Here is a 22,775-nt window from a genome sequence, read left to right on the forward strand (position 1 = left end):
TCTAGCTCACTGTCACGTTCATTTAGTGCTTCCCACCTTTGTAGCCACTGTAAATATAGGGAAGTCTGTTCTGGATTTCTGTTGTTACCAGTTTCGAAGTGAAATATATCTGATTATTACATCCGTTTAACCTTTAATTGTGCAGGATGAGCGCACAGCAGATTCTGAAAGTGTTCGTCACGAGACGCATTCCCCAGGAGGGCATGAAAATACTCCAAAAAGCCGGCCTGTACGAAACTTTATATTGTCTTGTAGTATGCATTAAAATGTAAATTTTGCATGTATAAAATATCTGAGATGCTCTATGTGGAGGGTTAATGAGAGGATGTAATGTAGCTTGTGTCAAAACCGTGTTCATTGGCAACATGTGAACCGCAAGGATCTTTGGAGGAGGCAGATACAATAGTTTGCCTTCACTCCTGCATTTAAAGTTACACCTTAGCATGCTTACAGTCTAAATGTAAAACGTCACACTGTTTCGTCACGAGCCTTATTGCACACGTTGATATTTTACAAACAAAGTTGCACAACATGAACTAATGAAGCATTTTTCGTTGATTCAGATGTCTCTGTTGTTCCACGTTATGTGCAGGTGTAATTTGTCGGTGTGGGACTCTGATGAGCCTGTGCCCCGGGCAGAACTTCTGAAGGGGGTGGCAGGTGCTCACGGGATTCTCTGTTTACTCTCAGACAAAATTGATACTGAGGTCTTGGATGCGGCTGGTAAGGCAAACCTCTGTTTAAGCTGTAGAACAACTGCAGGTGAAGATACTGATTAGGTAATATTGATAACACACATATTAAATATGCTCAGGACCCAACTTGAAAGTGATCAGCACTCTTTCTGTTGGATTTGACCACCTTGCTATAGATGAGATAAAGAAACGGTGAGTTTTTGTTTTTTGTAAGCCCAGAAAGTGAAAAGATGACACAGTGGATCGTTTATTATTGATCAGTAATGTTCATACAGTTTTAACGCATATATTCTCTTTCTTCATCCCAGAGGGATAAGAGTAGGCTACACTCCTGATGTTTTGACGGATGCTACTGCTGAGCTAACAGTGGCTCTGCTCTTGGCCACTGCCCGACGTCTTCCCGAGGGTGTAGAAGAAGTGAAAAAGTAAGTCAGACACATTTTCTACTACATCATATGACATATCACAGCTATGTAGAGGAACCGATCCGAATGTTCAACATAATCTTAAGCCATCATTAAACAAAATGGTTTCTCTGACAAGAGAAAATGTAGGGCGGGTCATGATTTTGTTCATCAGGAATTGATTGGATTGTTGTGTTTTTCCCCCTGTGATTTCATATGAGTGACAGGTTGTCCCGTCCGCGTGCCAGTTAACAAGTCTTTAGAGAAGATATGCAAGATGGAGGGGGAAGTTATTTAGATTAAAGATAATGAGGGCACATAAATAAATCAATAAATAAAAAAAGAGATTTGCACGGATACATCATTTAAAATAATTACTATGGTGACTATTCAAAATCTTGGAATTTAAAACAGTCAGTAATAATACATTACCTATGTCTAATTTTTCTATTATTATATTAATTGAATATTTATATGTTCCCCATCTCTCTCAGTGGCGGCTGGAGTACATGGAAGCCTCTGTGGCTGTGTGGTTATGGTCTTTCGGGCAGCACTGTTGGGGTGATTGGATTGGGCCGCATAGGTACGACATGAAGGATTCATTTTTCCTCCCTTCAGTACCATAAATAAATGCATCTGCTCTGGTTCATACACCATCTGTTGTTTTACTTCAGTGACAAATTCAATGACATTTATAGTGCAAACAAGCCACTTAACATGGGTAACCTTGTTACCATATGTAGTGTAATCTCTCAGGGTAACTGAAAACATTGCCCTATTTATGTTGTTAAAACGATGAAGGTGAACACTTTAGACCTGTTTCATCCGACAATATCATTATAGGGAGAAATACATTTTCACAAACGGAAAGCATTCTGTCTATTGGGCCTGATAGATTTTTTGTTTAATCTGTGATTTGTAGGTTTGGCCATTGCAAGGCGACTGAAGCCGTTTGGTGTGAAGAGACTGCTGTACACAGGCAGACAGCCCAAACCTCAGGCCCAAGAGGTTGATGGGGAATATGGTACGAAAAGAAAAGAAATTGCTTCATGCCACTCCATTGTAGCAGATTAGCTCAAAAGAAAAATATGAATAATTAATCATAACTTGGTATAATTTATTATAAATATTTGGGTCAGTTAATAGAATTATATTAATGTAGCTGAATTAAAATGACAACCTGTTTACAACAGATTACAATTAATCTGTTTGACCAGCGAACACTCAGTGTTGATCCTCTATCAACTCTCAGGAATGATATTTTTCATGGCCACAGAAAAATAACTCTCTTTCTTAGTGACATTGATTTACTAGCAGTGACCAAAATCAATTTGCATGAATGTGTACAAAAGTTTAATTTGACTAAATCTCGAACGCATAAACAAACACATACACACAATCAACGCATACATTTAACCATCTGAACCATCCATTTCTTAGTTTAAAACACTTTGTTAACAAGGGGTCTACCACTTACACTTAACCTCTGTTTAGTTTGTTAATTGTACGATACTTAGCCATTGAACGAGCATCTGGGTGTGAGTCTTGATGGTTCTGTGAGTTGATGGAGTTGAAGTTGTAATTGCTTTTTGGGCGAGGGGGTTTGCTGGATTATTAATGAACTATAATGAATAATTGTGTCCGACTGGTCCAGATGCTACACCATGTATGATTTAAGGTTATTTAGAAGGGATATGAAGATTGTATCATGGCCTCGTCTCATCTTCACCTCTCTCTCGCAGTGCCATTAGACACTCTGGTGAGCGAGAGTGATTTTGTGGTGGTGTCCTGTTCTCTGACTCCTGACACTCAGGGTCTTTGTGACAAAACCTTCTTCAGCAAGATGAAGAAAACATCAATCTTTATCAATACCAGCAGGTATACCTCACTAGTAAAAGCAGAGCATCAGTGGAACTTGTTTGATTCTTTATTGCTAAAACCTCCCCCTCAAAAAAAATTCCTAACTAGTCTGAAAAATCCTTTATTCTCCCTTCTGTAGAGGGGCAGTTGTGAATCAAGAGGACTTGTTTGAAGCCCTCAGCAGTGGTCAGATTGCAGCAGCGGGGCTTGACGTCACAACCCCTGAACCTCTGCCCACTGCCCACCCACTTCTGACTCTTAAAAACTGTGGTGAGCTTTAAATCTCAGCAAGTCATATCATTGTAGAAAAAACCCCTTGTCTAACTTGGTTTTTATTCTGTTTTACAGTGGTCCTCCCTCATATCGGAAGCGCTACCTACTCCACACGTGGTGTCATGAGTGAACTCACTGCAAACAACTTGCTGGCAGGACTGACAGGCTCTGAAATGCCTAGTGAGCTGAAAATGTAGTGCTCTTGCGTGTGCCTTATACTAACAGAAAAAAGTCAGTACTGTGACATCTAACCATTAAATGCACTACATTAACTATATGAGATTAGTGGGGGTAAAACAGAATTATTTCACTTGGATAATCTCTATTATAACTGGAATAACATGTTTTGATACGTTTATCTTGCTCATTTGTTCTGCTGTGATATTTCACATCTGAAGTAATTCAACAACTCAAATTGCATTAATACCCTCAGAATTGTTGATTAAAAACATTGAATGAATTACATGGTGTTTATTATGCAACAATAATAGATTTATCGAAACTCCTGTATTTGGCATCTCATGGAGAAGCACATTTCAAGTAGCTGAGTCACTTTTTCTAAACATCAGGAATTGAATACAATGTGAATGACATAGTTATTACATTTTCAATGAAATCATATATAATGCATGTTCAGTTTTTACCCTCGTAACACTTCTGTTACGAGTGTAAGAATTAATCTAAATGTACCACAGGGATTTATTTATTTATTTTGAAGCAAATCGTATAAATCTCTGCTTTATGATCCAAGTTCAAGTTTCAAAAACTCCGTCAAAGGGAATAACTGATGAAAGATTTATTGCTTAGACCTTAGTGAACATGCCAACATTTTGGTAGACATCTCTTGTTTGCAATTGAGATTGGATGTAGATGAAGTACATTCAATAGCAACCAGTAAAAAAAAAAAAAAAAAAATTAAATAAATGACATGAAGTTACAGTATCTCATCATTAAACTGTAACTGCTGTTGTAAGTGACTGTGCAGCATCGTCCAGGTCCTGCATGCTCATCTGTACAGGGAATGTTTCTGTCCATGGTGAAGTTTCATATGCTGTCAAGCTTCTTCAAAACATAGGGTGCTGAAAAACAAAAAGCCACATATTAACATAAACCTTTTGATCGACATGGAGACGTTGCTGTACACACTGCCTATAATATACTTCAAAGGTGACCTCTATCCTTCATATCCATAGTGACCACATATAATTGATAGTATGCGGAATAGATCATCAATAAGAACGTCTCAAATGGAGCCTCGAGAAACTCAGTAAAAAGAAACGAACATAATTTCAGTTGTATAACGATCACACATGCACATCTGATCTAACCAAATACATGAAGAAGCGCCTTGATACTCACTGAGTCGCAGAAGCGCAACATAAATCAGAAAGTTGCGAACAGACGTGATGACATCCTCGCGCATTTTCTTCTTCATCTCTTCCGGGTCCATCTTTGGCCCAAGTCCCTCGATTTTAAACATGTTAAAGCTGGAATAAAAGATTATATGTGACTCAAATGATAGCTCCAAGCCACATTCAATCCAAGAGGCATGCGAAAAGGGAAATACGTCACATCGGATCTGCTGGTAGGACCCTCGCTATTAGCCCACGACGGTGTGCCTGATAGTAAATTGGGTATTGTCTCAATCAATACATGATTAAAAATATTCTGTTCCTTTTATAATAACGTTTTATAGTACTTCAAGGTGAATATATTCAAGGAATTTTTACATATATTCCAGAAAAAACATTGAAAATTAACCATTTGAATCAGGCAAAAGAATTAAAACACTCATTCACGGCTCATTGTTTTGATTTTTGGTTCGCGCTTGTGAATCGCCTGTCTCTGTGTAACTAAAGACATAGCCTTGACATTATTTACTTTGTGTCGTTTTTAAATTATTTTTAAATAGACACTGTCACAGATATCCTGGCGTTTATTTTGTATCCTGTGTCAGTGTGGCACCGAATGCTTCAAAGCCACGAATATTGTAGCTGCATGTAATAATTATAGGCTACATACAAAAAGTCCACTTTACTGTATAGTGAATCATGGACCCCAATGGAACACTGTCCAGTAACGTTTGTCAGACACATATGAAATGGATTAATGGATTTACTGAAATGTCGCCCATCTGTTTACCCAGTAAACGTAAACGAAATGATGGGAATAATTTTAATGGCAACGAAGAGGATGTTCCTAAGTTTTTTCCCTCCAAAGAGAGCTTGAAGAAACGTAAGTATGGCACTTAGTTGAGTACAAAACCAGATTTTGAACTTAAAACATTAATGTAAAAAATTAAAACATTAATGTAAATGTATGTATTTAAAATAATTGCATTACATGACTCATTACAAACGGACAACTAATTGTATCTGTATATAGAAATTCACATACATATTTTATCTCCTACAACTGCTATATAATATGCATTAAGTATTTCCAACTATAAACCTAAACATGCATCAATCTGGCATTTCATTCCAGTTGGCTTATTGGCAGATACATCCTTTTAGAATTTGATTATTCTGATATAGGATTTACTTCATTGATAAAATTTGTATTAGGAAAAATTGCAAGTCTACATTTAATCATAAATGTAATGCATTTGACTCCTGCGAGTTGTCTTACCTCTAGGTGGTTTTGTCTCAATTGATGGCCAGAGAGGTGTGTACTACTCTGAGAGCTGGGAGCCCAATGGAAGCACTTTATACCTCCCGGTAAATGGCACTTTGTTAGCCAACATTGAAAAATATGATCAGATCAGCTTTGAGCAGGGATGCTTCTGCATTGGCAATGCAGCAGGTGGATTTCAACAGAAAGTCCAAGGTAGGTCTCATTAGTATGTTTGAATAATATGATCCTTTGAATTAGTTTTTCATGTTTATTTCAAATCTGCATTTCCTGTAGGCATGTTTTCCAGTAAACGGGTAATTAAAATTACTAATAAGAGAATCTCTTTTTGCTCATGTAGGTCAAGCGATTCATTGCTGGCGATATAGTGAACATGAGCGAAAGCTTTTCATTGCACTGTCTTATTTGTTTACAAACTTGCAAGTGAGTTTAATTAAAAAAAATATACAGTACAGGCCAAAAGTTTGGAAACATTACTATTTTTAATGTTTTTGAAAGAAGTTTCTTCTGCTCATCAAGCCTGCATTTATTTGATCAAAAATACAGAAAAAAAAAGTAATATTGTGATATATTATTAAAATGTAAAATAATTGGTTTTCAATTTATTATACTTTAAATGATCATTTATTTCTGTGATGCAAAGCTGAATTTTCAGGATCATTACTCCAGTCTATCACACAATCCTTTAGAAATCATTCTAATATGATGATTCATTATCAAAGTTGGAAACAGTTCTGCTGCTTAATATTTTTTCATAACCTGTGATACTTTTTTTAGGATACTTTGATGAATAAAAAGTAAAAAAAAAAAAAAAAAGATTTATTTCTTTTTTAAAAATAAATCAATACTTTTATTCAGCAACGATGTGTTAAATTGATAAAAAGTGATAGTAAAGAAGATTTATATTATTAGAAAATATTTTTTTTTATTTTGAATAAATGCAGTTCTTTTTAACCTTTTATTCATCAAATATGTGTTTTTTGGCAGCAGAACTGTTTCCAACACTCATAATAAATCAGAATATTAGAATGATTTCTAAAGGATCATGTGATAGACTGGATGTCACATGTGACACTGAAGACTGGAGTAATGATGCTGAAAATTCAGCTTTGCATCACAGGAATAAATATATATTTTTTAAGTATATTGAAATTGAAAACCAATTATTTTAAATTGTAATAATATTTCACAATATTACATTTTTTTTCTGTATTTTTTATCAAATAAATGCAGGCTTGATGAGCAGAAGAAACTTCTTTCAAAAACAAAATAGTAATGTTTCCAAACTTTTGGCCTGTAATGTATAAAAATGATATATCCATTAACTTAGCCTAAGGTATGGAAGTTTTGTCTTCTCATCATCAAACTCTGTCTTTACCCTCCCTATCCTGTAGGTGTTCCAGGAAGTTGTCAGCACTCTTGATTGTCTCTGAGGATTCTGGGTAGACAGAGTTGGCCAGTATCATCTAAACTAAAAAAGTACACACCATTCCTATGTTATTTAGCACAACCTAGACATTTCTCTTCCTTGTTACAATGTATTTTTTAACATTATTTTACATATTGTGATATCAACTGACATATGTGCCTTTATGACAGTATATTTCTGTTCTGTGCTGTTACAGTGCTTTCTTGTATGACTGCCAACAACAAAAGAAATCAGTAATGTTTGATATCTAAAAAAGTGTATTACAGTATAGTTATACAACATCATTGTTTTACTATGGATACTTATTTGTTTTGCATGACAAACAGTTATAAGCGATCCTGCAGCCTCAGTTATTGCTGTGAACCAAAACATAACATGAAAATACTGTATTTTAGATGCCTGTCTTGTGACACTTGTAAAGCTGGTTTCTGATTTGATTTAGGTGACTTTATATTTTTTACAATAAAAAGTAAGACTAAAACTATAAATCTGTTCAAATCCATCCAATGGCAAAATGTTACAAAATTGAACTGCAATGGAAAGGGCAAGGGGCTAATTTTATTTTCCACTTACTTTAAATATTGCTCGCTCTTGTTAAAGTTTGTTAAAGTATGGAGTTTTAGAGGCTGTTCACACTCCCCCTCCTCTATCAGTCTCAGCGGGTAGCTTTCCATAGATCATTCATTACGTAGATCCTGTGTGAGTCAGAGGCCTGCTGTCAGACTGGAGAAATAAGATGAAGTGGAGAAACTGTTTGCTGTTTATTTGTTCTTCGTGAATTTTCATGAGTTATTGCAATATCTTATGTAAGATTATAAGCTATTATTCCTGAAGTAACTTCAGGCTTCATTACTCATAATGCCAATTTGGTGCAAGGAGACCTTATTGCACCAGTCAATCTAATTTCTTACTTTTAGAGCCAAAAACAAAAGTGAAAAAAGCACCATTAATGCCAAAGATCCAGAATCTGCTCTAACTAAATTTACGGCCGCTACTGGTTCCCATCATGGGATCATTTTATGGGTTTAATTTCAAATCATTTGTTTCAATTCATTTTTCATTTTAATTAAATGTTGTTAACTAAACAGCTTGTAAACACTTTATCACTAGAAATAAATTAAATAGTCCATTAAAACATGAAAGTATTATGCAATTATTAAGATATTTCTTTTTACCTGTATATAGAACCTTTTGGCACTGTAAAAATGTGGGCTAGTAGAAGCTGAATTTGCTGAATTTGGTTGATAACAGACCCACTACAGAGCGTCCGGTGAGAGACTTTTACCAGAGTTGATTAGGTATACGGGAATAACCCATTTATTGTCACCACAACTCAGTACACTGAATAAATTTGACTTTGCATGTGTGTGTGGTTTTTATAAATAAAGATAGAAAAATAGATACAAATAGGCTGACAATAACAAATAATAGTAGTCATAATAACATAGTAACATAATCTCCACAATGAATGTTAAATTATAATGATTAATACAGTACAATAGGAAAAACAAATGTGCCATTATATGGAAAAGTACACTGCTAGAAATAATTACTGAGCGGTTGAAATTCGACACCTTTGCACGCTGAGGACAGAAATAGAGCCGCTCTGTCGAGTATGGGGTCTATGCGGAACAAAAGTGGGCGTTTCTAAATTTGTGGGTGTTTTCAAACTAGTAGGTGTTTATAAATCATGCAATGAAAATGATGCCCTTCACCCGACCCCACCCCTAAACCCTACCCTCTCTGTGACGTGGTCAAATCAGGTAACACGGTGGAAAACGCCCCTCTGTTTATGGCCTCGCCCACTGATCTGGTAACTCCTATTACTGTCCTGCAGAGACCTATACTTGGCTCTGTCTAGCACGTGCGCATGCGCCCAAAGAGTGCTTTAACTCTAGAAGTGAGCGATATATTAAATAGACCATATAATGACTAAAAGGCAAATAGATTATGTCTTCTAAATATAACAATGAAATATGTGAGGAAACTAGTATGTAAATATACACACGAACATCTTTACGAGCTAGGTGGTATTGTCACTCGCATACATTAACTTTTACACATGCGGGGCTATTCAAACGTTAATAAACTAAGTAGAGATAGACCCATAGACAGTATATAAACTGGACACAGCGACCCCATAGGTTTCAACAGAGAAAAGTGAAGCAAATTAGAAGCATAGACAGTATATAAACTGGACACAGTGACCCCATAGGTTTCAACAGAGAAAAGTGAAATCAATTAGAAGCTCTCACTTCCTGATGGTCGAGCGTACTGCGCAGACTCAAACTGAGCTTGACGACGTAGATGTGACGTGAGCAACCCGTCTGTCTTCTAGTAGCTGTGCAAAGAGAAATCTGAATCATTCCCTTCTGAATCTCGCAGAGACGGAGATTGTGAGTAGGAGGTGTCCATGAGCTAGGAGCAGGAGCAACTTTTGCTAAGTATTCGGATTAATTATTTTGTAATTTTGCCTCCACGTCCCCCCAATTGCACGCGAGCTTCTCCTCCTGTCCATATGGTAATTTCTCTACTGTGCGACAGAGAGTCGCGTGGTTATGACGCAATCGTTAGCCTATTTGTACAAAAACTGCATTTACGGGGCCATAACGTAAGATACAAGGTAATGGAGCCTTTTATACATTTTCGTGTTTCTTTAGAAATAAATAATGGACAAATGGAGTCTTTAAACGCCTCAGATGTAAAGTTATTAGCTGTCAAAATGATGCCAAAATTAATGGGAGTCAATGGAATGCTAACAGCAGGTGATGGTCCGCTAATCAATGGCGGCGCCCGGGGAAGCTTCAATATTTTATGAAACACTGCCCCCCTGATTAGAAGCACTCACTTCCTGATGGCTGAGTGTACTGCGCAGACTCAAACTGAGCTTGACGACGTGGATGTGACGTGAGCAGCCTGTCTGACAGTTGTAAGTCTTCTAGTAGCTGTGCCAGGAGAAATCTGAATCATTCCCTTCCAAATCTTGCAGAGACGGAGAACGTGAGTAGGAGCTGTCCATGAGCTAGGAGCAGGAGAAACTTTATGATTCTCTATGGGCTTCTCCCTTGACTTTATCGGACTTTATGCCTCCACATCCCCCCGATTGACTGCGAGCTTCTCCTCCTGTCTATACGGTAATTTCCAGAGAGTCGCGTGGTTATGACGCAATCGTTAGCCTACTTTTACAAAAACTGCTTCTACGGGGCCATAATGTAAGATACAAGGTAATGGAGCCTTTTATACATTGTCGTTTTTCTTTACAAATAAACAATGGACAAATGGAGTCTTTAAACGCCTCAGATGTAAAGTTATTCGCTGTCAAAGTGACGCCAAAATGAATGGGAGTCAATGGAATGCTAACAGCAGGTGATGGCTTGTTAGCCAATGGCGGCCCCCGGGGGTGGTACGGAATTCGAGAGCTCGATTACCCCCCTGGATAGACCTTATATAGCCCCGCCCCTTTTCAGCGCTGCGCTCGTTGTCTTTTGTCTTCCATTCTGTATTTTCACAGCGATGTTGCGTATTTTAAAATCTTCCCGGTCGACTGAAATTTGTTAAGACATCTGCTTTAAACATTACAATCCTCATGATAACTCCCGTTAACTTTACATTAAGTAAATCCACTTCAAAAGCGAATTACTCCTGGACAGCGAGATATACAGAGCGACTGCAAAAACGGAAGTTCAAAGACAATATTCTAAATATGGCTGCACCCTTGTTTCTCTGGTGCATAAGGTTTATAGCTTGCATCCCACTTTCCCGATTGGTCAGACTGTTCAGTGGGCAGGAGCACTGACCTGCACGTCTTTTCCGCTGCGCTGATTGGCCCGCTGGATGGATGCTGTGACGAATGCGTCAATTTTGGCATATAGCAAAGGAAACTAAGACACTTAAGAGGGGTTTTCCAAGATGGTAACCTAACCGTGCAAAAAATACAAAAACTAAGTGACTGACTAATTCGATTCTGAGCAGAGTCTGGACGTAATCAATCTGATCATCCATATGTCTACACAGAAAAAAAGAGAGTGATGAAGGCAGCTAAACAGGCAGTTGCAACAGGTTCGACAAACCTGTGTCTAGCTGTCATGACTACGCTAACTCGGTAGGCCAGCTGTCTTTGATGGCTTCTGAAGATGATTTTCCCTCGTATCCGGCAACACCATGTAAGCCTCCTGCATCTAAAAAAGCTCTCCTAAGAGATGATTGTGTGCGGGCTCTCCATCTAACTCGGAAATTGTTGATACCCTCTCGACACTGATCAACGCAAGATCGGATCCCATTGAAAAAATGGTAGGTGAAAATACCGTGAAAATAGAGGGTCTAAAGTTGACAATCGACTTTGCCTGCAGAGAAATAAAGGATGTGAAAAAAAAGGGTTGAAAATGTGGAGAAATGCATGAAGAAAGAAGAAGAGGTTGTTCATCTTAAAGTCAGAGTCACAGAGTTGGAAAACTATTCTCAAGAAGATGGAACCTGAAACTTTATGGAATTCCGGAATCGATTGTGGATGTTAAGATCGAGACCATTCAGATATGCCAAGCCATACTTCCTCAAGATCAGAATAAATTGGTGGAGGCAGTTGACATTGTGCATCGACTAGGAAAGAGGCAACCGGGTGTGTCAAAACCAAGAGGGGTCATACTTCGCTTTCTATCGAGAACATATCGGGATGCAGTCTGGGCTGCAGCGAAGAACAACTAATTTCTACGTGAAAAGGGCCTCCGATTTCTTGAAGACCTTCCGCAGGCTGTTAAGGAGATCAGAGCTAAATTATGGCCTGCCATTCAAAAGGCACGTAGTGAAGGGAAATCGGCGTACTTTGTCGGGCGTGCCTTCATCGGCGGCGTCGAACTTCGTCTACAACAGATCGAGGAAGATCAGCGGAATGCAATAGGTGATGAGGACAAAATGTCTTAACTCTTTAATACCCGTATGTTGCCCATTTGGGCGCTTTTGGGACTTTTCAATAGGGGTTATGCGCAACATTCTTCCGGGTTCTACAAAACAGGTTTAACTACTTCCGGCCATCAGCTACTGAGGTAAACACAGCGTAGTAATGGCGACCTTCCATAGCCGGTGTTTACAGGAGTTACCCCTAATATCAATTTCCGATGTACACCGTATTGCCAAACGGACATCCAGAGCCCCAAGTACTCTGTTAGACAAGGGATTTAAGTTTTACACTTCCTCATTTATTCATAATTATGAAGGTATGTAGTATATGTAGCTTTTGCTAATGGCACCCGATATAGCGATATATAACGTTAGCATGCTATCAGTAGTTTAGCCTTTTATTTTTGCTCGCAGACGATTAAAACAATCAAATGAAGACTGCATTTTAGCGATGGGGTTATATTTGTAAGGCCCGCTATATTGGCCCAATCTGCCGGTTCGCCAATACACGGGGAAGGTTGTCACGCGTTCTGTCCTCACTCATGCAAAGTATTTGGTTGGTTAAATTTGCAATACATTAATCATATGTATTTACTCGTTAATTCATCTGACTCCATAAATGAAAGGTTTTTATAATATCTGTGCCTCACTAAAAGTGAGCGAATGTTTGACTATTCCTTTTAACCATTAAATAAACAATGTCAAACCCAGTTGGAATAATCACATTGTAGCAATTTAATATTTCAGATATCAGAGATCAATTCCACAATCTAGAACATGGTTATACATTGGTTACACCAAAGAATCTTACCCAGCTTGTACCTGAGATAGAGAGAGAGAAAGGGAAAGAGAGAGAGAGAGAGACAGAGAGAGGGAGAGAGACAGAGAGAAACCACCTATCCAATTCCACGTCCAGCCAAGAAGAAGCGACAGAGAGAGCCAGAACACCTTCCTTTATCCTCTGTCCAGGTGACAAGGGGGATGGGGTGAGACCACCCTCAAATGGCTTCTATCCCACAGAAGGGGGGTTGCCTTATCTGGCATTATCTCTAAACCATTTTCCTATGAACTTCTATAAACCTTATTTCCTTTTATTTTATCTATCTGGATATGAGATATCTGTACCACTCACTTTGAGACATTTCAAATGACACCAAAAACATAACAGTCAATGTTGAATATTCACATTAAACCATGTTCTTGTGTGAGCTCCTAGTTTCTGAGAGGAAGAAAGGCTGTATTGGGGGAGGTCAAATGTTAATCAGCCAGCAGGGCCCTTTTGTCCCATAAATCAGGCCTCAACCAGTATTTTCAGTCTTACAGTTTCCCTCCTTGATCCCGTGGGTCACATTCCGATGAACACTTACGGGGTCACAGTAAGACGTTTGTTATAGTCCTTGAAGATGTAGCACAAAAATGGTCTTTGCAATGTTGGCATCAGTAGAAGCTCAGTGGGCTGTGTTCACCTGCAGAACACCTGTTCCCACCAGGTGTATAGCTTGAGTCCAGCAGGTGGATGAATGCGTTCAGGTTCTCTTCCTGTAATCCTGTGACGTGAGCAAAGTTCATAGAGTCAATCTGGACCTTTTGTGACTTGTTCAGTTGACGTGTCATTCCTTCATGGAGAAACTTCCGCTTCCCTGGCACCTTCTCCACGATGATGATCTGACCCTTCTTGACCAACCCTGTCACCTCCAGCGGTACGGTTGTCTGGCCAGACCTCAGTGGATGAAGGGGTTCTCCTTTGGTCCACACTGCTTTGTGTGAGACACCTGAAAAGCATCTTAAATGTCCGCTTCACGATTGAGCACATATGAACTTACAGTCGTAAGGAAATGCATAGGAACGCATAATGCAATAAGGAAAAATCATGTCATGTTCAATGTAAAATACCATGTTCATGTCAGCAATTGTGAGTGGTACGTTTGGTCTCATTAATTACCTGATTTTTAAATTACCACACCAATAGTACTCCTATAGAGGGTCAAGGAAGGACAAAGGAAGATCTTACAAGCTCTTACCCTGTTTCTAGAAACATTTAAATAAATGGCATTCTTACAAAACAACCAGTGCTATTTTGGTGTAACCAAACATAGAGATTCAATTGAATTGATGTCCAAATACATTGTTGCAAGTAAAATGGACAATATACAAATATGCAGATAAGTTTCAGAAATGTTTTTCTGAATTACTCAAAGGAAATAAAAATAAGTTTCAGAAATTAAAATCAAAATAAGTTTCAGAAATGTTTTTCTGAATTACTCAAAGGAAAAAATGCAGAAATCAAAATAAGTTTCAAAAAATTAAAATCAAAATAGGTTTCAGAAATGCAGCAAGAGGTCGGTGTAAACCAATCAATGGTTTTGTGTGTTTGTGTGAGAATTTTTTAGAATGTCAGTGTGTTTTTGTCTGTGTGTGTGTGTGTGTGTGTGTGTGTGTGTGTGTGTGTGTGTGTGTGTGTGTGTGTGTGTGTGTGTGTTTTTGAGAGAGTGTGTTTGAGAGTGTGTTTTGAGAGTGTGTGTATTGATCTGGCTAAGTCACAGTCGATGACAGAGTTGAATTGTAAATTTTTGTACTTGATTGAATTGGTCTCACTTCAGATTTATCCATTTTACTTATGTTTCTGTTATTAGTGGTAAGTTGAGAAATCAGGGGCCCTCTGATCTTCCAACTCCCACCAACAATCATTGAGTTTGAAATTTAATGGCAGGTCTGCCTTAGAATTTGTCTTGATTTGTGACTGTAGCCATTCAGTTGTTCATGTGTGTTACATTAGTTAGCAGTTTGTTGTGAATAGCGTATGCTATTCTCTGTGTCTCTGTTAGACCATGATCATGAGATCAGCTCCACCCTGTGTGTGTGAAGCTATCTGGATCTGTTAGTGTGAAGATGACACATCTTCGTCTGATGTGCAGTGTTCAGCCTGGATAGACCATCTACCCCAGGTGATGATGCTGTGAGGGTATAGTGATGGAGGGGTGTGTTCAGTGTTCATGTCTAGGAGATGGGTGGAATCTAATCTATAACAATTGTGTTGCAAATTTCGATCCAGTTCTAAACTGGGAGGCCATATTTATGCAGTAGTGTGATAGTGTGACGTGTGAAAAGGCCTTTTATAATGTCTTTTCACCCATCTCCCGAGTCTCAGGTTATGTTCGAACAATTCCGCTGTCCTGGATTTGCTCCAGGTGGGCTCCACCATTTTGCAGAAGTAGCCTAAGCCTGAGACAGAAAACAGAGGAGAGCGAACCACAGATAATTCCAATATTTCAAAAGCATTAAATTCAGACGTGTAGAATTCTTTTACTTGTTAGCAATTTTAATTCCAGATGTCACATGAAACCGAGTTTCATTGACCACGTCTGAATTGTTGCTGTTGTCTCAGTGTGTTGTGACACCTGAAGCTGCTTTTTCAGTTCAGCCTTCAGTCTGCTGCATGTGCAATGCATTCACACATTTTAATTTGTGCAGATATTTTTTGACCTGCAAAAAACTGTGGTACTTCTGTCTGCTGTTTAGCATTTCACACCCTCCTCGTAAATGTACTTATCTTATCAGATTCAATTCAGTTGGTGCACCCCAGTCAAGGATTATTTAGCGTGCTATTACCTGTGCCACACTCCTAGCCGTGTTTTCTAACGGTGAAAAATAAAGGCATACTCCGCCCCTTTTTGGCACTGGGTAGCACACAAATGAAATTCTGTTTCAGAAATTCAATTTTAATGACGAAAGTCACATTTCTCCAATTATTGTCCTGCTCGGCGAGTGTAATATAATGTTTATTATAATTCAAGTTATAATATAATTATATTCTTTAACAATACAAGTCAAATTATATTGTTTTCGGTCTCTGGACCAACTTAACGCATGGTCAAATCTCTACTTGTTCTCATGTCAATACATTTGAATATTAAAAGGCCTTTTGGCTCAGGGCTGATAAGATGTACATTCGCTGTTTTTCTTTTTCCCTTTGCTAGGTTTCAAATACCTTTTCTTCTCATTTAGTCTTTTTAAATGGCCATTATAACGTTTGATTCTTCTATTTACTCTTACTTTATATTTTTCCGTTTATAGATAAGGAAACTATATCGCTTTGCAGTCCTTCTCCTAAGGATGCACGACACAAGTGGTCAGTCCCGAAGATCAGAAGCTGAGGCAATGGCTAAATATCTAGGACGTTGCCGTAATCCCAACGCGCAACAATCAAAGATATATTCAGTAGCCCTCTTGGATGCCCTTCAGGAACTCAATTCAACCGTTTTCCAAAACTATTAAATTAGAACAGAAGTCAGCGGAAGCGTCCAAGCTAGGTTAATCAACCAGCGTAAAGCTGATCCTAGTCGGACTAACCCATCCTCTCATCCAAGTCGCCCGCACACTTCCTGATATCAGCTATTAGCCGTCCCGTCGCCAATCTCTGACACAATCTTGTGGAAACATACGAATCCGTTAATCTATTTTGGAAAAAACAAATCTCAGAGTAATTCAGAATGCATTCAAACATAAAAATATTTAGTTCTCTGAAGCCTTAAATATGAGCTGTGTTCGCTGTTTCTGATTTTCAAATTCATTGTGAATCACATTATAGCCATCAAATTCAGCACAGACACACGCGTTTACTTCAGTTTACACAGGACACATGGCCTAGAATACAACATCTACAACCCTTTTACCTAAGTGTTCCAAATACATCCACAGCAAAACAATAGAATACAACATCTATATCACCTTTGCCTAAGTGTTTCAACTACACTTACAGTAAAGTAATCCTGTGTTTAAAGAATAAACTTTAAATTAGCCTATGTGCATGTTGTAGCACAAACAACCAAATTGTGTTCTATGTGCACGATGTGTAGGGCACGATGTGTTAAGCACAATTTCAAATTTGAAAATGCAGACAGGTTCAATGAATTTAGATGTTAAACATTTAAGCTATTTGCTATTGGGCTGCTACCCGACTAGCAAATGACGCTAATAGCTGAAGGCCTTGAGCGTCCAAAGTTGTTAGGTCAGTAAGAGTTTTAGATGCATTTGAGCTTTGGTTACTTGCAGAGTGCTGGTTTTTGTCATTAGATTGTGATTGTCTGCGTTTTATGAAATAGGGTGGAGGTCTGCCTCTGCCCAGTGACCAACACTTTTCCTCTGTATGGCCTGTTTTGTGACAGGAATTACAGAATCTGTTCAGTTTGCCACAGTGTGGCTTTCTGAATTCTCCTGCAGATGGAGGATCTTCATGACATTCTAACACAGCTACCTCACCATGCATTTGTTTTCGTGACTCAATTCTTGTTGCCCAACTAACAATACCTTCGAATGTGTTTTGTGCTGGAGAAGCACCACACATGAGTGATTGCTGTACACGCGGCCCTGCATTTGTAAGCAGGAATTCAAGGAGAATTACATTGTTGTGGTTAATACCTTCAATTCCAGAATACTCCTCAAAAAGTTCAAACATATTTTCTGCATATGTCTCAAACGATTCTTCAGTACTCTGTTTCCGATTGAAAATCAATTCCCATCCAACAGGACTACAACCACGCAGCTCGCGAAGGCATTGTTTTAGTCTATTCAAGATTTCGCTCTCAGGCTCATTTTGATGCATTGACTGCACAATGGTGCCTGTCATCAAAACCTGTGGTATCTTATAGTTCAGAACATCTGGAATTGAGCTGATAACAATTTGCCAAATATCTTTTGGTTCGAGCTGAAATGCATGTTTTAGACTAACAATGTGTCTCCACCATGGTTCGAATGGCCCTTTCAAAGGGAACGGTCCGATCTCTGCTTTAAACAAGCTACATTCAGTTACTGTTAAAGGACGCCGAATGGTTGATTCTGTGCCGTTTGGGTGCCGTATCACCTTAAGGGCAGAAACAGGCACTCTTTTCATAACTTTATCACATGCTTCATCTGCCTGTAAAGATACAAGATTATTAGAGCAGGCTGCCTCATCTAAGAAGTGTACATTTTTAGCCCAATCACTGTTAAGCTTGTTGGGAGACTTGCTTTTAGCATTTAGCTTAGCCTTAAGATCTGCAATGGTGTCTTTGTGATTTTTACACTTTTTAGTCAGGGCTAACAGCTCAGCTAGTAATTTATCTAGCTGTGTTTGAAGATCTTGAATCTTTTCCTCAGACTTTTGTGCCTCTGCATTTTTAGAATGCACTTCTTCACATTTAGCATCCATAAGCGAAGATAGAAATTTTGTTAACTCATTTAGCCGTTTATGACTTATGAAGTTTAGAGCCTCAATTATTTCACCATGTTTTGATTTCTTCTGTTTACTACCCACTGTTTTCCACCAAGTGAAAATTTCATTGTCAATAGCATCCATGTTAAGACCTTTTCTACTGAGTTTGTACAGTGTAGGCTGAACCTTTTCAGCCCATAATGTAAACAAGACATGATCAGTACACATGATTTCACAATAATGGGCTTACAGTTAATTTTCCCAGATTTTTGACTAGATAGTCTTCTTTCTAAAAAAGATCTATCTCCATCCCAGCATATCAAATACTTTAGGGGTTTACTTCTCAGAGGAACTTAAATAAGCCAAATTAAATTGAATTACTTAATTTAATTCCATCTGTGTCAAAGTTTAAGATTTTAATGGAATATAGAGTTTGTCAAGATTAGTTTAGGTTTAGTATAGGATATTAATGTTTTCAATGTGGCTTTTGGGCCTACCAGTCAGTCAGTGAGACAAAACATGGTTTAAGCGTTTGGACGCAGCATGGCTTTAGCCTTTAGCATTAGCCTTGGGCACAGCATGGCTTAGCATTGACAATAGCACTTAGCATTAGCCTTGATATTTGAGTTTTAGCTTGTAAATCATATCATCCTGTTTTCCCCAAATTTTCTTTTCATAAACAATGCATCGATCTGCCTTTTTATTTATAAAATCATGTGTTTTCCGATCTTTTACAAACTTAGATTTTTCTTTCTCTGTTTTCTGTTAGTTTGCTCATTCTTTTCACGTGTTGCTGGTTTCAACAATGGCCGGAAAACATGCGCCTGATTTTAAAACTTTTCGGCTTTACTTTTTTAGCTCTTCATCGATTATTCATTATTTGGAAGATGCTATACTTTAGGTTTCGTTTCTTGTTGCTTAGGCAAAACAAGGAGATCTTTAAAATCTAATGCACAAGGGTTTTCATTCTTCATCTAGCTACCGCATCACGTTCTAAACAAAGGGCTTTAATTCCGACCCGTAAACAATGCAAACATTTCTTCAACACTTCTATAAAGGGCAGAAAAAGTTTACTTACCATCGCGGCGGAAGAAAGATAAGATGTTCAAACCTCTTGTTGATTTTAAAATCCCAAATACTTGCTGAAAAGGACATTTCTCGTGAAACTGTTTTGATCTGTTTTGAGATCACGTCCGAGGTCACCATTTTGTAAGGCCCGCTATATTGGCCCAATCTGCCGGTTCGCCAATACACGGGGAAGGTTGTCACGCGTTCTGTCCTCACTCATGCAAAGTATTTGGTTGGTTAAATTTGCAATACATTAATCATATGTATTTACTCGTTAATTCATCTGACTCCATAAATGAAAGGTTTTTATAATATCTGTGCCTCACTAAAAGTGAGCGAATGTTTGACTATTCCTTTTAACCATTAAATAAACAATGTCAAACCCAGTTGGAATAATCACATTGTAGCAATTTAATATTTCAGATATCAGAGATCAATTCCACAATCTAGAACATGGTTATACATTGGTTACACCAAAGAATCTTACCCAGCTTGTACCTGAGATAGAGAGAGAGAAAGGGAAAGAGAGAGAGAGAGAGACAGAGAGAGGGAGAGAGACAGAGAGAAACCACCTATCCAATTCCACGTCCAGCCAAGAAGAAGCGACAGAGAGAGCCAGAACACCTTCCTTTATCCTCTGTCCAGGTGACAAGGGGGATGGGGTGAGACCACCCTCAAATGGCTTCTATCCCACAGAAGGGGGGTTGCCTTATCTGGCATTATCTCTAAACCATTTTCCTATGAACTTCTATAAACCTTATTTCCTTTTATTTTATCTATCTGGATATGAGATATCTGTACCACTCACTTTGAGACATTTCAAATGACACCAAAAACATAACAGTCAATGTTGAATATTCACATTAAACCATGTTCTTGTGTGAGCTCCTAGTTTCTGAGAGGAAGAAAGGCTGTATTGGGGGAGGTCAAATGTTAATCAGCCAGCAGGGCCCTTTTGTCCCATAAATCAGGCCTCAACCAGTATTTTCAGTCTTACAGTACCAACAGTATAATTTGATGGCCTGCTGCTGTGCGTCAATTTTCTTGCAGGCCAGATCCAGAGCTGAAGGTCTGCTATCAGAACCAGAAGTCTGCTATCATAGTCATGACACCTCAAAGACACGCTTGCATCGATCAGCTCCTCATCCTCCCCTTAACGCTGTGTCCTCTGCGACCGGCAAGCTGAAGTTGTTCAAACGGCATTGGCCCCTTCAATTATATCTTCAGGCATTACATGCCGACTGCAGACAGTGGTGTGTCTCCTTATAACGAAATTATCCCGCCTAATGTTTCGGACCCATATCTCCCTGACTGACTCATCCTTTGGGAACTGGTGGAAACCTACCCCAGAGTTAATTTTCCTCGACACAGAGCAGATCGGCGCACAACAAAAACTGCTGTTCGGATGTTCCCGTTTCAGGTATTTCAACATTCGTGACATTTTAATAAAAACAAATACACTAAAGTTTGATCAGAAATAAGAATTTTATAAGCAAAAATTAACAGTTACCGCTCAGAGATCACCAACCGCTGCAGATGTGTACGGAAGTGAAAAGCGGAAATGATTAGACCTGTTTTCCGGTTCAAACGCTGGGCGCTCCGCATAACCCCTGTTCAGGTAAAGATCACCTAAAAGGACTTGTTTGCTCAGAGGTTATTTGACTTCACCTGTCACTGCTGGAGTTAATGCGCCGTGTTCGGTTCATTCTCTCAAGGATACCTACTTTCCGTTACAAAGGTGACATTTAGATTTTTCAAGTTTGTTGTCTTTTTCGATTTTATCTTTAAAAGCCAGAGGATTGCGACACACCTTAAAGCGTAAAGCTCTTTTTTTGTTGGTCAAGCAATTTAAAACTGACCTTTGTTTTGGACAAGAATCGCATTCTATTCCTGAGGATAGCAAATTTTGGAGACCGTAATGGGGGAGTAAAATATGGTTTTCCAATTGCTCTGAGTGTTCAGTTGGTGTTATTACTCTGTTGAATTGTTTTAATGGCAATGTTTTACTCTGAGGGGGATTGTAATGGTAATTTTCTTATTCATGTTATATCTGTTATTAATATTAAGATTTTAGTTATCAATATGTACGGCTACAACTCCAATGCAGAAAATACACAGCTACTTAACTTGATACTATAGAAAGTAGAATGAAACACTGGTTGTCTAAACGTCTTATTGGAAGCTCAATAACTCGTATTTAAAAAATGAAACCGTTAAGTTAGAAATTAACCGCTTACTTAAATGCTATCTAAAGAAAGCCATTACAGAATAATCTTATTTGAATAATTGGGAGTTATTTAAGTACCAATCCTATATCGTATATCCTATATTCCTATATCCTGGCTGGAAGGTGAAGGGTTAAAATTTAAGAATCTATTTCAGATATGCTTCCTTACATAACATCACGGTGAAGAATACTGATTTTAGCTTTTAAGGTTAAGATGTCAGCAAAGTTGCAATCTCTATTGTGTTTTAAATGAGTCAGATCACTGAGATTCTCACCTTTCGGAGCCCAGACATTGAATCGTTCACCTTTGTCTTTAATGGCTCTGGGATGGCCCTTGGAACCGGAGTTCCTGGCCAATATCAGCATTTGAATAGGTATGCTGATTAAATTGAGACTGCCGGTCTGGGGCGGTTCCTTAACCTGTATACTCATTTACATGCTTTGTTTGAATTTGTCTCCACCTTCAAAAGTCCCTCCTCCTAAAATGCCTATAAAGACACCATGTAAATGTATATACTTTAGATTATGTTGGACGAAACCGCAGCCGCGCTCAAATAAAGAAACTCTTCTGTTTGAACGTGATCCCAACTGTCTCCTGGTCTCTGCTTCGATAAAAGAAAACTTTACAACAAAGGGCAGAGGAGGATAATGTTATATCAAGCACTTCTTCTATTATGGAAAAGGGGTTAGATATGTTTACAGATGAAGATCAATTAAGTCTGGAAGAATTGCAGAACAAATTATACAAGATCTATAAAAGAAAGAAGAGGGTGCTTTTATTCACTCCAGAAAAGAAATGGCTCGAGGAGGGGGAGCAAAATTCTGCTTATTTTTTCCACTTGGAAAAACGTGCTAATATTACTGTACACCAAATCAGTATTAATGGCACCGTTACCTCTGATTCGAAGCTGATTTCTAAATTCTGCTCAGTGTTCTATAGTAAGCTTTATACCTCTAATTACTCGGAACAATCAACATCCTCCTTTTTTGCTTCTCTAGATAAACCTAAGAGTATACTACCAGAAAATAAAGATATTTGTGACAAACCTCTAAGTATTAAAGAAATAGCAGATTCAATTGATCATTTAAAAAAATAACAAAT

General features: G+C 38.3%; 3 protein-coding genes across 3 annotated transcripts; 2 read left to right on the forward strand and 1 right to left on the reverse strand.

The window, feature by feature from the left end:
* The first annotated feature begins 5 nt into the window (after positions 1-5).
* Positions 6-4,156, forward strand: grhpra (glyoxylate reductase/hydroxypyruvate reductase a). Its single transcript, XM_082176795.1, has 9 exons — positions 6-229; positions 593-723; positions 815-887; positions 1,004-1,120; positions 1,594-1,682; positions 2,022-2,123; positions 2,842-2,977; positions 3,099-3,229; positions 3,308-4,156. Exons 1-9 carry the CDS (start codon positions 147-149, stop codon positions 3,427-3,429), a joined length of 984 nt encoding a protein of 327 aa, XP_082032921.1. The 5' UTR covers positions 6-146; the 3' UTR covers positions 3,430-4,156.
* tomm5 (translocase of outer mitochondrial membrane 5 homolog (yeast)) lies at positions 4,014-4,808 on the reverse strand. Its single transcript, XM_082176796.1, has 2 exons — positions 4,592-4,808; positions 4,014-4,311 (listed from the first exon to the last, which is right to left on the reverse strand). The coding sequence occupies exons 1-2, from the start codon at positions 4,710-4,712 to the stop codon at positions 4,277-4,279; spliced, it is 156 nt and encodes a 51-aa protein (XP_082032922.1). The 5' UTR covers positions 4,713-4,808; the 3' UTR covers positions 4,014-4,276.
* A 237-nt stretch (positions 4,809-5,045) lies between these two features.
* On the forward strand, positions 5,046-7,783 carry LOC309504305 (uncharacterized protein). Its single transcript, XM_082177346.1, has 4 exons — positions 5,046-5,467; positions 5,870-6,061; positions 6,207-6,289; positions 7,261-7,783. Exons 1-4 carry the CDS (start codon positions 5,284-5,286, stop codon positions 7,297-7,299), a joined length of 498 nt encoding a protein of 165 aa, XP_082033472.1. The 5' UTR covers positions 5,046-5,283; the 3' UTR covers positions 7,300-7,783.
* Positions 7,784-22,775: the final 14,992 nt, after the last annotated feature.

The sequence above is a fragment of the Leuciscus leuciscus genome (genome assembly GCF_965113295.1).
Source record: "Leuciscus leuciscus genome assembly, chromosome: 8".
NCBI classification, from domain to species: domain Eukaryota; kingdom Metazoa; phylum Chordata; class Actinopteri; order Cypriniformes; family Leuciscidae; genus Leuciscus; species Leuciscus leuciscus.